Source organism: Rhinoraja longicauda, chromosome 17 (genome assembly GCF_053455715.1).
Source record: "Rhinoraja longicauda isolate Sanriku21f chromosome 17, sRhiLon1.1, whole genome shotgun sequence".
Taxonomy (NCBI): Eukaryota; Metazoa; Chordata; class Chondrichthyes; order Rajiformes; family Arhynchobatidae; genus Rhinoraja; species Rhinoraja longicauda.
In genome coordinates, this window is record NC_135969.1 from 15,294,448 (window position 1) to 15,309,708 (window position 15,261).

A 15,261-nucleotide genomic window follows, 5' to 3' on the forward strand; every position below is an offset into this window, starting at 1 on the left:
CCTTAATAAGGATGGGGGAAATAGTTATTTAAGAATATTTGTTTAACTTGTTCTATGGTGGTGGGTTTTGTTTTGAATTATTTAGTATTGTAAATACTTGAATAAATCTATTTTTGGTTTTTAAAAAAAGGAACTTAGATTGTGAGCCAGTGGTGCCTTGGAAAGCTTGCAGCAATTGCAGGTTAAACCTCATTAACCGGGGGTTAAACGTGTGCACTGTTAAAGCTGCCGGCGTGATTGATTAGAGGGGAGGAGAGGGCAACTGTGACGGGGGAGGTGGGCAGCCTGCGTAAGAAATGGACTGTAACCTCTGGGGCCGCAGATGCTCATTAGGAACAGTTCCTGATTCCCATCCTTGCTGGGTCCAAATTCAGATGTCGTGCTTTCACCTTTTAAAAAAGGAGTCAAAGACCAATTGCTCTCTAAACATAATAAAACTGAAATTTGCGAATGACGAGTGGTATGAATGCACATTATCACAAAGGCCCCCACACACTCCTCCAGCATTTATCCATCGTCAGCTTCCGAGATAGGCACAAAAAAGCCGGAGTAACTCAGCGGGTCAGGCAGCATTTCTGGAGAAACGTCATAGGTGACGTTTCAGGTCAAGACCCTTCCCCAGCTTCAGAGTATGGACAGACCGATCAACAACCTAAAATCTGAATTTCTATGTGAAGATGATTAATTTTCCTTTTGGGATAATAAGATCTCCCTAAAGTGGCGCAGCAGTGGAATTGCTGCCTTACAGCACCACGGGTTCGATCTTGACTACCAGTGCTATCTGTGCAGAGTTTGTACCTTCTCTCTGTGACCGTGTGGGTTTTCTCTGGGTGCTCAGGTTTCCTCGCACACTCCCAAAACGTGTAGGTTTGTAGGTCAATTGGCTTCTGTAAATTGTCCCTAATATATAGGATAGAACTAGTGTTTTGGAGACTGCTGGTGGGCGTGGGCTCGATGGGCTGAAGGGCCTGCTTTCATGCTGCATCTCTAAACTAAACGAATTAATTTTTCTGTTAAAATGTATAAACAAAGAAATGTGGGTGCTGGTTAAGAGGCAAAAGGACACAAAGTGTCCTAAATCGATCTGAAATATAGTTACTGGCTGTGCAAGGACATGTTATACCTATGGACGCACACACACACATTTTCAGAGTTGGGGAATCAAGAACTAGAGGGACGAAAGTGCTGGAGTAACTCAGCAGATCAGGCAGCATCCCTGGAGAAGTATGAGGAAGGGTCTCAACCCGAAACGCCACCTGTCCATGTTCTCCAAAGATGCTGCCTGACCTGCTCAATTACTCCAGCACTTTGTGTCCTTCTCTGTGAAGGTGGTTAATGTTTAGGGTCGCCAACTATCTCACTCCCAAATACGGGACAAGGTGAGGTCACAAGGTGCCCCATGTGACCTCACCCAGCCAGCAGCCACGTGCTCTCGCTCCACCAACGGCGGCCGCCCGGGCCGGGAGACGGGTTGCTACGCGACCTCCTTTAGGTAAACGCACTCGGTCCCACTCCCCAAACACACTCCGTTAGCCTACACTGTCCCAGCCGACAGCGGCCCATGGGCCTAATACAGGACAAGTGCGGTCCCATACGGGACAAACCAATTTAGCCCAAAATATGGGATGTCCCAGCTAATACGGGACAGTTGGCAACCCTATTAATGTTTCCTTTGGGATGTTAAGCTCTCCCTACTTTAAATAACTAATTTCTATGTAATGATGGTGAATTTTCCTGTTGGGGGTATCAAGATATCATTACTTAGGAGAATTACGTCTTCCCCCTAGATCGTCCAAACACTGCCTTCAAGTTTTTCAACTTTTAGGAGGTTCTGTTTATCAGTTAATATCACCCCTCCTCAACCCCACCAAACCGTACAAAATTAATTTGATTCTGCACAGGCCCAGTCTGTGCTCAGTAAAAAACGATCCAATTTGTGTGTGTCTGTGTGTGTGCGTTAAAGAAAGCCAATCTTTCAGAAGATGTTGAACAGTTTAGCTGGTTTGCATTTAATTTGCAAGTTGTGAAATGGACTGGGTTTCACCTTTGAGCAGGGAGAAGGAGAGAGAGAGGCTGCTGCTCAGGTCTGTTCCTCATTAAGGGCCTGCTCACTGTTGTTTGGATGTTCTGGCCTGTGGTAATCTTAACGTTACCATAGTGTGTTAAGTGTAGTGACTGGGCATCAGACTGTGGCAGTATTTCCGCTCCTACCTCCCTTGTCCTCCCCCACTTCAAGTGTGGATTGATGGACACAGGAAATGGACTGGAGGTAGCGGCAGCAGCTGTAGGAAGCATTCCCCTGCCTCCATCCCCCACCCACCCCCCCTCCATCCCCCCCCACCCCCCCCCTCCATCATCCCCCCCCCCTTCCATCATCCCCCCCTCCATCCCCCCCCACCCCCTCCATCCCTCCCCCCCTCCCAATCCCTACCCAACCTTTTGCAAAAGATGCATCAACGCAGCCAGACAAGAAACAACAAAATATATAGTGGCACAAAGACAGATGAAATAACAGTGGCTGAGACATTAATAGGAGCCAGGAGATTTATATATCTCAGTAATGATTTTTCTCATCCTGCAGAAAGGTTGTGGGAGGAATGGATAATTGTACTGATAGCAAGTTAATGTAGAGGGGAAGGAGAGAAGTGGAGGCAATCTTTTAGACTGGAGACCTCAGATATACAGCGCGGAAACAGGCCCTTCGGCCCACCGAGGCCGTGGCATCCAACAATCGCCCCCGTACACTAACACCATCGTACAGACGAGTGTACACTTTGTACAGATCAAACCTGGGTCTCTGGCGCTATTTGGCACTGGAGTAACAGATTTTCTGAAAAATTGGATGTTATTTTACAACCAAGTAAACCTGCTTCTCTGGATGCCCTTACTGAGCCAGACAAAAATACAAAGTGCTTGAGGAACCAAGGCACTGTAAGGCAACAACTGTACCGCTGTGCCACTGTACAACCCTTACCCAGGGTTTATCCATGCAGAGTACACCATTCATGGTACTGGCAGCTTAAGACTGACCTGGGTTATATGCCATTGCAGGTAAAGCAGAAGAGAGACTTTGATGAAGGTGGCTCCATTGGTGAAAGTGTAACTGGTGACTGGTAACTGAATTAAAATCCCTCTGTGCAAAAATGCTGTAATCAAACTGATCACTCTCTAAAGAGCACTTCAGTTGCTTAGAGTTGATTACGGCTTAACTAAGGAGGCAAAAGTCAAATAATATTCCCTCTGGAGGCTGATCGTGATGTGATTCATTCGGGGTTTATCAGAGACGTGTGTTCCAGTTACGGTTTACTGTGTCACTGTAAAGGAATATGCTTTAAAAGCCTTCCGAAGATGCTTATCCTCTGGTGAACCATACACATGGCAGTTAAAAGTAAATAAAGACATCTGCTCTGGAATGTAAACTTGCGTTGTATTACATTAAGTTGAAGAAATGTTTTCAACAATAAACTATTAGAGTTCAATGTTTCCCTTGATCTGTATTACCCAACTGCTGGATGTGTCTCCAAAGTACATGCGCGGACAGGGAGAAAACTAGAAGCCATCTCAAGGGCAACATGGTGGCCCAGCGGTAGAGCTGCTGCCTTATACAACTCGAGACCCAGGTTCCATCCTTGACTACGGGTGCTGTCTGTATGGAATTTATACCTAGGTTTTCTCCAGATGCTCTGGTTTCCTCCCACACTCCAAGGATGAACAGGTTTGTAGGTTAATTGGCTTTGGTAAAATTGTACATTGTCCTGAGTGTGTAGGTTAATGCTAGTGTATCGCTGGTAGGTGCGGATTCGGTGGGCTGAAGGGCCTGTTTCCACGCTTTATCAAGTCTAAATCTCGTTCCCACCCCATCCTCACACGTAACTGTGTACACAAACCACCCGCCATTTACAAAGCATTTTATCGGGATGCATCACAGCATGGTTTGGGAACAACTCCGTCCAAGACCGCAAGAAATTGCAGAGAGTTGCGGACGTAGCTCAGACCATCACGCAAACCAACCTCCCTTCCATTGACTCCATATACACTTCACGTTGCCTTGGCAAGGCCACCAGCATAATCAAGGACCAGTCTCACCCCCTCTCCCAACAGGCAAGAGGTACAGAAGTATGTAAACACATACCTTCAGATCCAGGGACAGATTCTTCCCAGGTGTGATCAGACAACTGAACCATCCTACCAACAACTAGAGAGCAGTTTTGACCTACTATCTAGCAGTGGCTCTGGCTGAAGAGGAAAGACCCCATCTGGTCTCCCAAATAAGCCGGCTAGGCAGATGCAAAGGGGGGTGGTTCTGGGACGCCAGAATGCACTGCTGAGCCTACTGGAGACGTCGTGGGTCCAATCAGCGAAACGTCGATGAAAGTAGGTGCCTACGATAACCCCAATGACGTGTCTGCCGAGCCTTTCTCAACATCGGAGGAGCATAGGTGAGTGCATAAGCCTCCCATCACCACCGGGAGCAAGTTGACATTTGGCACTTTGGATTTCTAACATCTTGTCCTGTGTATTTGGAAACCTTGAACTATCTTTTATCGGACTTTGCTGCACTTTATCTTGTGCTAAACATTGCTCCCTTTATCCTGTATCTGTAAACTGTGGAGAGCACACAACAATAGCTTGCTTTTCATGTGCACCTTGGTACACATGACAATAAACTCAATTAAACTAGACTCTAAAATTTATGCAGTGATGCTGAGAGTAACTTCATCTTTTCAATCTTGCAGTTCCGCGACACAGAATGGACGCTGTGGGATCGTATGGACGTAAAAGGCATCAAACCTAACGGTGATGAGATGACACTGGCAGAATTCATGGCTTATTTTAAGGTGAATCGAATGTCCGTGTTAATTTCTTTGTTTTATGAGCTTGAGCTTGGCAGTGTGGGCTAATGTACATGGAGAGTGAGAGAGAACTAGAGGCACCCAGTGCCCTTAATAATGCACGTAGTTCAAATAAAGAAAGGTGTTTGTACCGGGCCCTGGTGAGACCGCACCTGGGGTACCGTGTGCAGTTTTGGTCTCCAAATTTGAGGAAGGATATTCTTGCTATTGAGGGCGTGCAGCGTAGGTTCACTAGGTTAATTCCCGGAATGGCGGGACTGTCGTATGTTGAAAGGCTGGAGCAATTAGGCTTGTATACACTGGAATTTAGAAGGATGAGGGGGGGATCTTATTGAAACATATAAGATAATTAGGGGATTGGACACATTAAAGGCAAGAAACATGTTCCCAATGTTGGGGGAGTCCAGAACAAGGGGCCACAGTTTAAGAATAAGGGGTAGGCCATTTAGAACAGAAATGAGGAAGAACTTTTTCAGTCAGAGAGTGGTGAAGGTGTGGAATTCTCTGCCTCAGAAGGCAGTGGAGGCCAGTTCGTTGGATGCTTTCAAGAGAGAGCTGGATAGAGCTCTTAAGGATAGCGGAGTGAGGGGGTATGGGGAGAAGGCAGGAACGGGGTACTGATTGAGAGTGATCAGCCATGATCGCATTGAATGGCGGTGCTGGCTCGAAGGGCTGAATGGCCTACTCCTGCACCTATTGTCTATTGTCTATTGTCTATACTATGAGAAGCCCATCTAAATTAAAGTAGTATCTGATGGCTCTAACTATGTATGTTAAAATAAAAGAGACCAAATGAGAGTGACTGATAGTTTAGTTTATTGTCACGTGTACCGAGGTACAGTGAAAAGCTTTTTTGTTGCATGCTATCCGGTCAGCGAAAAGACTATACATGATCACAGTCAAGCCGTCCACAGTGTACAGATACAAGATAAAGAGACAATGTTTAGTGCAGGATAAAGTCCTGTAAAAGAGTGGAGTGATCATAATGAGTGGTTGCAGATCCACTTCTGGGACCAGCACGCAGAGAGACGCCTGGCTTGGGCGCCCGATATAAATATAAACTGAGAACCATTCTATCATTGTAGTACCTCTTCCCCAATGCCAACCTGCTCAAATAGACCTCCTCCAGCACACCGTATCTTTGTTTTAACCCCCCCACCCTTCAATTGCAAACCAAATATACTCCCGCCCCCTCCCAATCGTTACATAATTCATTGGGCAGTTCATGTGGAAGATGAATGTACGAACATTGTTAAAGACCATTTGAGCTGCATGGTCTGTTTCTCTGGTGTATGTTTCAGTGGTTCAATGGCACTTTTTTTGTCATATGTACCATAGTACAGTGAAATTCATTTTTGTATACAATTCAGCATAACTATCACCTGAGATAAGCATCTCTGAGATAAGCACCTCTGAGATAAGCATCTCAGATACAGTACAAGTTTATAGCACAAATGAGACAGCATATAAAGTCATCAGTTTTTGGCCAAATTTTCAAATCCCAGTCGCTGTAAGTGCTGGGTTCTTGGCCAGACCATGAAGACCCGTTGTCCTGGCAGAGTTGCATGGTCGGCCTGGCCACGCGTAGCCATGGTGTCCTCCACTGTTGCTCCACCGCTGTAGGCCATGTACGGTCCACGTGCTCGGCCTCATAGTGCGGCGTCCAGTCCACTGAGCCCCAGGCTGTTGCAGGGCCTCCAGCGGCCCACTCCCCTGTTGAGACCCTGCACTCCCCTCCTGCCGCCGGTCTGCTTACTGTCCCCCCCTCCCCCCCCCCCACCCCCACCCCGTCTGACTTTCTCACCTGGCGGGCGAGCTAGGCCAGCTGTCGGGTATGGTTGCGGCAGGCCAAGGGCGACCTGCTGCCGTGAGGAGATCAGCCTTGCTCCTCTCGACCGCTGTTGCTGGCTCACTCCCCTTCGGCCTTCCATACATAAGCACCTCTGAGATAAGCATCTCAGATACAGTACAAGTGTATAGCACAAGTGAGACAGCATACAAAGTCATCAGTCTTTGGCCAGATTTTCAAGTCCCAGTTGTTGTAAGTGCAGGGTTCTTGGCCTGACCATGAAGGCCCGATGTCCTGACGGAGTTGCAGGGTCGGGTCGTCCGGGTGGGTTCTGCATGTGTGTGTGTGTGTGTCCAACCTCCCACTTCATTTGTCAGGGTGTATGCAGGGTCCTTGCATTGCTTGTGAGGTAATTACCGATGCCATTCCCACTGAGTACTCATCAACAGGAAGCCTCGTCAAATCTGCCATGAACCACAAACCGTTAGGGGCAACACCGTAGCGCAGCTGGTAGAACTGCTGCCCCAGAGACCCAGGTTCGATCCTGACCTCGGGTGCTGATCACATTCTCCCTGTGCCCATGTGGGTTTCCTCCGGGTGTTTCGGTTTCCTCCCACATCCCAAAGACATGGGGGTTTAAAGATTAATTGGCCTCTGTAAATTGCCCCTCAGTGTGCAGAGAATGAATGCAAAAATGGCGTAACAAAGGACTAGTGTGAACAGGTGATCGATGGTCAGCCTGCACTCGGTCGGCCTGTTACCATGCTGCATCTTTTAGTCGATCGATTTTCGGCGCTCACAGGGTTAAAGTAACAAGGTTTACCTTATAAGCCGAGGCAGGATTGTTGTGTCACCACAGAGGTAAGGAGTTAATAGAGGGAAGATGGAAAAATAAATAGACCGACCATCACGAGGACTTATTGGGGAACCTAATAAACTTGTAAGTGGAGCTTTTTCTGGCGTCTGATGGACAGACAGGTCATCTTGGGTTCAATGGTAGCATTTGTTGCAGAGCAGAGTAATACTTGTTAGATTGACACAGATAGTGTGGCCAATAACACAACCTACCCAGGGCTGCACGAGCTTTCTATTACACTTTAAATAAAGTAGATTTTCATGAGTTGCTTTAGTTGAAAGGTCCGGATAGAGTGAATGTGGAGAAGATGCTTTCACTAGTGAGAGAATCCAAGATCAGGGGGCATGTCCTCAGGATAAACGGACGTACCTATAGAAAGGAGATGAGGAGGGATTTCTTTAGTCAGAGGGTGGTGAATGTATGGAATTCATTGCCACAATGGAAGCCAAGTAATTGAGTAATACATTAAGGCAGAGATTGACAAATTCTTGATCAGTTGGAACGTCAAGGGTTATGAGCAGAAGGCAGGAGAATGGTGTTGGGAGGGAAAGATAGATCAGCCATTATTAAATGGCGGAATAGACTCGATGGGCCGATGTGGATGACTATGTTGTTTAACATGGTTAATAACTTGGTGGATAACACCAAAATTGGTGGTGCAGTAGGCAATGAAGAAGGTTATCCAAGATAACAGCAGTATCTAAATTAGTGGTTCCCAAACGTTTTTGGGCCACAGCCGCCCCCTTGGCTTCATAACCTTCTCCCCAGTGACCCCCTACCCTTCCCTATAAGAGCAATATTCACAATAGCAGTTTGCACGACACACTAACTTGTACTCGTACGTTCTCCCTGTGACCGTGTAGGTTTGCCTTGGGAGCTCTGGTTTCCTCTCACATTCCAGTCTTGCAGGTTGGTAGGTTTAATTAACTTCTGTAAATTGTCCCTAGTGTGTAGGATAGAACTGGGCTGCTGTTTCCACACTGTATCTCTAAAACGTAGTGCATCTTAAAAGGCCTCTTCAGTCCCATGTAAGGCAGCCACTTAGACATATTAGGACCTGAAGTGTAGTAAAATGATCCAAATGCTAATGAAAAAAAAAATGGCAGCAAGTCACATTAGGAGTTGTAGGGCCAAATGATCAACAGCTTGGTGAAAGTGGTACGTTCTCAGGAATACCTGACGGGAGGTGGAGAGGTTTAGTGAGGGAGATCCAGAGGGTAGATTGGCAGCTGAAGGCCTGAATACCAATGATGGCATGATGACAGTCAAAGAAGAATTGGTGGAGCACAAACCTCAGAGAGTTGTAGACTGTAAAACATTCTAAAGCAAGAGTGTTGATGACAATGAAAGATAACATTTCAAGTAGTGTCGGCAGATGCTGGTTTAAACCGAAGATAGACACAAAAAGCTGGAGTAACTCAGCGTTACAGGCAGCATCTCAGGAGGGAAGGGATGGTTTTCTCTCCAGAGATGCTGCCTAAGTTATTCCAGCTTTTTGTGTCTAATATTTAAAGTATATGCTCTTCTGGGAAAGCAGCATAAATAAAATCCATGACTTCTGGCGTGACCTGGACGACAGATACTTAAAGTTTCAGACGTTTAGTTTTGTTTTAGATTTAGAGATACAGCGTGGAAACAGGCCCTTCGATCCACTGAGTCCGTGCCATCCAACGATCACCTGTACGCTACTGTTATCCTGCACACTAGCGACAATTTAAAGAAGCCAATTAACCTGCAAACCTGCACGATTTTTGGAACGTGGGAGGAAACCGGAGCATCCGGAGAAAATCTCCACGGTTACAGGGAGAATGTGCAAAGTCCGCACAGACAGCACCCACAGTCGGGATCAAACCCGGTCTCTGGCGCTGTAAGGCAGCAATTCTACCGCTGCGCCACTGTGCCGCCCAAGTCATACAGCACGAAACAGGCCCTTCATCCCAACTCATCCATATGTGATCTTTTCCCAGGTAATTCAAGTTGTGACACATGAACGAGAGCCAAACTGAGCCACTTCAATGCAGATGACAAGGCCACCTGAATCTTTCAACCCACTTTTATCAGAGTTTCTGGAAAAAAATAGTTTGCTCTGGAGTAACAATCTGGCAGGCATCCTCATGTAATGTCAGTGGGGGCAAGTTTAGTTTAGAGATACAGCGGGGAAACTGGCCCTTCGGCCCACCGAGTCCACGCCGACCAGCGATCCCCGCACACTAGCACTATCCCACACACACTGGGGACAATTTACAATTAGACCAAGCCAATTAGTCTACAAACCTGTACGTCTTTGGACTGTGGGAGGAAATTGGAGCAGCTGGAGAAAATCCGCACAGGTCACGGGGAGAACGTACAAACTCCACACAGACAAGCACCCCTAGTCGGGATCAAGTCCAGGTCTCTGCCGCTGTAAAACAGCAACTCTGCTATTGAGCCACTAGCGTTCTAACAAAGTGGGTGAACATCAGAAGATTGCTGTCAGGCCAGGAACCAAACTTACTTTGAGCTGCTTGTTACAAGTGTGAACATGCCACTGAGCTGCTGCATCTGAACTGGACCGCTGTGCCCTTTATAATTGCCCGTCTCCACCATTAGTGGATGAGAGGGGCTTTAAATTATGACAGAATGTTGTTAGTGGTTCTGTTTTATCGAGGAAAACAAGCCCTGGAGTCATGAAAAACACAAAAAAAGCCTTGAAGCCTGTAAAGTGTTTTCTTTGGGTTTTTGGTAATTTACAGATCAAAGAATTATCATCTGGAGTTGCCACAACTGACAAAATAATAATTAAATTCGTATTGAAATGCACAAATCTGCTCATAAGCCAGGTGTGGTGCTTTGAAAAGAACTCCCCTCCTTTCCGCTCAAGCTTTTCTTTAAAAAACCTACAGTGCATGAATTGAAGGATTCAATGTGGTATGGGCCTAATGCAGGCAAATTGGACCAGCCCAGCTTGGCACGGACAAGGTGTGCCAAAAGGCCTGTTCCCGTGCTCTATGATTCTATGAGTACAGGTACCTCGTGCTTTACACCTGTTTGATTTATGTCTTTTGCAAATAATGTGCTTGTTTAAATAATATGTGGCACAGTGGCATTGCAGTAGAGTTGCTGCCTCACAGCGCCAGAGGCCCGGGTTCGTTCCTGACTACGGGTGCTGTCTGTATGAAGTTTGTACGTTCTCCCTGTGACCGCTTGGGTTTTCTCAGGGTGCTCCGGTTTCCTCCCACACTCCAAAGATGTGCAGGTTTGTAGGTTAATTGGCTTCTTTAAAATTGCCCCTAGTGTGTAGGACAGAATGAGTGTACGGGTGACCATGGGTAGGCACGGACTCGGTGGGCCAAAGGGCCTTTTTCCACGCTATATCTCTAAATTTTAAAAATACCAGAACCTAATTGTTGCAATGTATTTTTGTAATAATGCGCTCAAATTTACGCTCGTTTAAATGTATATGTTTTGTTTACGTGTTCATAAGATCGTAAGTGATTTGCTCCATCAAATCTATTCCGCCTTCAATCATGGCTGATCTATCTCTCCCTCCTAACCCCATTCTCCTGCCTTCTCCCCATAACCTCTGACACCCATACCAATCAAGAATCAATCTATCTCTGCCTTAAAAATATCCACTGATTTGGCCTCCCCAGCCTTCTGGGGCAAAGAATTCCACAGGTTCACCACCCTCTGACTAAAGAAATATCTCCTCACCTCCTTCATAAAAGAACGACCGTTAATTCTGAGGCTATGACCTCTAGTCCTAGACTCTCCCACTAGGAAACATCCTCTCCACATCCACACTATCCAAGCCTTTCACTATTCTCTATGTTTCAATAAGGTCACCCCTCATTCTTCTAAACTCTAGCCCAGTGCCGACAAACGCTCATCATAGCCTAACCTACTAATTCCTGGGATCATTCTTGTAAACCTCCTCTGGATCCTCTCCAGAGCCAGCAGATCCTTCCTCGGACACTGTGGCGCAGCGGTAGAGTTGTTGCCTTATAGCGCTTGCAGCGCCGGAGATCCGGGTTCGATCCTGACTACGGGCGCTGTCTATACGGAGTTTGTACGTTCTCCCCGTGACCGCGTGGGTTTTATCCGAGATCTTCGGTTTCCTCCCACACTCCAAAGACGTACAGGTTTTTAGGTTGATTGGCTTGGTATAGGTGCAAATTGTCCCTAGTGCGTGTAGGATGGTGTTAATGTGCGGGGATCACTGGTTGGTGCGGACTCGGTGGGACGAAGGGCCTGTTTCCGCACTATATCTCTAAACTAAAACTAAATATGGTTCTTAAAGTACGTGCTGCTTTGCAAGAACGTAACCCGGGCATAAAACGCGAGGTGCCTGTAGATGGAAACTGCTTCCTCTTCGCAGAAAATTAAATTGTAATTCACAATGTTTGGGATTTTTCCCTTGCACAAAACACAATGAATGCTGTGTTCCAACACATGCTGCAGGGATGGAGAGATTGGAAAACTCCTCAGTTTCCTCCCTGTCTTCCTCTCTGAAGAATAATTCTCTCAACTTGCTCTCTTTGCCGTTCTGCAGATGAAGCATAGTCTGGACGTTATTGCGATTGTCTGTGGGGCCTGCATGGTGTATTCTTCTCACCAAGAACTGGCAATGATAAAGGAGCGAGTAGAACAGAGGTAAGTACCTGTTCATAAGTTCATTAGTTCATAAGTCATAGGAGCAGAATTAGACCATTCTCCACATAACCCTTGACGCCCTTACTAATCAGGAATCTGGCAACCTTCACCTTAAAAATACTCAATGACTTGGCCTCCACAGCTGTCAAGGAACTGAAAGGTATGATCACAAAGACTGAAGTGAAAGTAACTTCTGACTGTAGGCAACGAGCTGGAGTTTACCACTGTGTCTCAGAACTGGATAGTGTGGAAAGACTCTTACAAAATAATCCGCGAGTTCATTAGTTCATAAGTCATAGGAGCAGAATTAGGCCATTCAGCCCATCAAGTCTACTCCACCATTCAATCATGGCTGATCTATCTTTCCCTCTCAACCCCATTCTCCCCATAACCCCTGATCACCCTACTAATCAAGAAGCTTTCTTGTTGTACTTCCTTCATTAACAAGAAAGTCTTGTGTTTATCCAGTGCCTTTCACAATCTCAGGATACTCCATGGCCCTTAAAAAAACCATTTTAAAGACAGGGCAGGGAGTAGGAAGGAGACATGTTTGCAAACATAAGTAAGGCAGAGTATTGTTTTATGTTTTTTACAATCTCTGCACTCTGGCCTACTGTATGTTTCTTTTTTTTTCCTAATCAGATGTGCAGCACTTTGGTCAACGTGGGTTGTTTTTAAATGTGCTATACAAATAAAATTGACTTGACTTGACTTGACTTTGGCTTAATTTAGTTTAGAGATATAATGTGGAAGCAGGCCCTTCAGCCCACCGAGTCCGCACTGACCAGCCATACACTCGGTCTATCTTACACACTAGGGACAATTTACAGAAGCTAATTAACAGTTGTACACAACATTGGTGATGCCACATTGGGAATATTGTATTCAGTTTTGAGCACCCTGCTACAGGAAGGATGCCATTAAGCTGGAAAATGTGTAAAGAAGATTGCCAGGACTCAAAGGTTTCAAAGGTCTTTTATTGTCACGTGCACCAATTAAGGTACAATGATATTCGTAGTACCAAGGGCCTGAGCTATAGCAATACTATACATAAAAACAATCAAGCCAAAGTCGAAGGGAAAGATATAGAGGGCGGCACGATTGCGCAGCGGTAGAGTTGCTGCCTTACAGCGAATGCAGCGCCGGAGACTCAGGTTCGATCCTGACTACGGGCGCCGTCTGTACGGAGTTTGTACGTTCTCCCCGTGACCTGCGTGGGTTTTCTCCGAGATCTTCGGTTTCATCCCACACTCCAAAGACGTACAGGTTTGTAGGTTAATTGGCTGGGCAAATGTAAAAATTGTCCTTAGTGGGTGTAGGATAGTGTTAGTGTGCGGGGATCGCTGGGCGGCGCGGACCCGGTTGGCCGAAGGGCCTGTTTCTGCGCTGTATCTCTAAATCTAAAAAAAAATTTAAATCTAAAAATATAGTTCTCAGCATTATAACGCATCAGCTCCAGAGTATGGGCAGGCTAGAATGTTTTTCCTTGGAGTGCATGAGGCAGAGAAGTAACATAGCCATGCATAAAATCATTAAGGGAATAGATAGAGTGAATGCAGTCTTTTACCCAGGGTAGGGGAATCAAGATAGGTTTAAGATGAGAGGGGAAAGATTAAATAGGAACTTGAGGAACAACATTTTCACTCAAAAGGTGATGGGAATATGGGAACAAGCTGCCAGAGGAGATAGTTCAGGCAGGAACTTTAAACCACATTTAAAAGACACATGGACAGGTACATGGATAAGGTTTAGAGGGATGATGGCCAAAAGCGGGCAGGTGGGACTAGCTTAGATGGGGCATCTCGGTTGGCACGGATGAGTTGGTCCAAAGGGCCTGTTTAAGTGCTGCATGATTATAACTCTATGTGTTTTAGCCATTCTAAAGTGTATCGTTCAATGCTGCTTTATTTGTCACCTGCCAACTGCAGAGTGAAATTCCTTTTGCATATATTACACATGCTGTGTATAAGTGAATAAAGTGTATCTTTATGCAGACTTAAAGACTAAATTGACAATCTTCCAGTACTGTTCTATGTATCTAAATTAATAATCTGCTTTTGGATTTTCGCAATACTCTGATGATGTGAAAAGCCTATAATGAAGAACAAGTGTGCTCACTTTCAACTCCCTCAATGGTTGGTAGGGAGGCACAGAATCCCACCTGGTTTCTGTTTAAAGAAAGAGGGTAGTAAATCTTGCACGTCATCATTTAAAGGGCTCTGTGATTACACGCAATTGCATTGATCGCAAGATTATGCACCTCAGCATAGTCTGTGCAGCAAACTGCTTGGAATTACTTTAATAAAGGACCACAGGCATTGTGGTGGGAGCTGCCACTATACACCTCTACAAACAAAGTAACAGACGTCCTTGTATGTGAAGGTCCCCTTCCGCTAGAAATTCACAAGTTATTGATTGCTAACTGGCCTCTGCTTAGAGTCAAGTGATTGCTAGTTAAATTAAACCCAGACCTTCACCCCAAAGTCCCTCCATAATGAAGTCCCGAAAAAAAGTAAATGATTGTTTTGCTTCTTAATGATGGAATTAATGGTTCCAAGTATCTAAATGTGGATGTAATAATAATTAGATTATCTCAAGCAAGAAATGAATCATTACTTCCATTTCTTTGCCGTGTGGTTTACTTAAAGTTCATTTGGTGAAACCTTGTTTAATGCATACAATAAATGAGAGCATTAATGAATATGTATTTATATAATAGCATATTTAATAACTACAGCAGCATGAGAAACAAATATTTAAACATGCTTTGTTATGAACTTTACTAAGCTTTGTAAGTTTTAATTTCTTAGTTAGTTGGCTGGTTAGTTAGTTAGTTAGTTAGTTAGTTGGTTGGTTAATTAGTTAGTTGGTTAGTTAGTTGGTTGGTTAGTTAGTCCGTTCATTTGTTAGTTGGTTAGTTGGTTGGTTAGTTAGTTGGTTGGTTGGTTGGTTGGTTGGTTGGTTGGTTGGTTGGTTGGTTGGTTGGTTGGTTGGTTGGCACAAAGGAGATTGGGTAGAAGATTTTCTGACTCTTCCACTTCCAGTGAATGAGTCGCACTCTCAAATCCTTCTCGTCTCCGCTCCCCCTCCCACCCTCCTGAAGTAAAGAAGTCTTCCTTAAACCAAGGAGG

General features: G+C 45.5%; 1 protein-coding gene across 1 annotated transcript in view; it reads left to right on the forward strand.

Moving 5' to 3' along the window:
- LOC144601779 (ubiquitin-like modifier-activating enzyme 1) overlaps positions 1-15,261 on the forward strand; it is a 234,740-nt gene that overhangs the window by 209,813 nt on the left and 9,666 nt on the right. The window contains exons 23-24 of the mRNA XM_078414193.1: positions 4,737-4,838; positions 12,030-12,130. Coding sequence (XP_078270319.1) covers positions 4,737-4,838; positions 12,030-12,130 — 203 coding nt within the window. The remainder of the gene's footprint in view (positions 1-4,736; positions 4,839-12,029; positions 12,131-15,261) is intronic.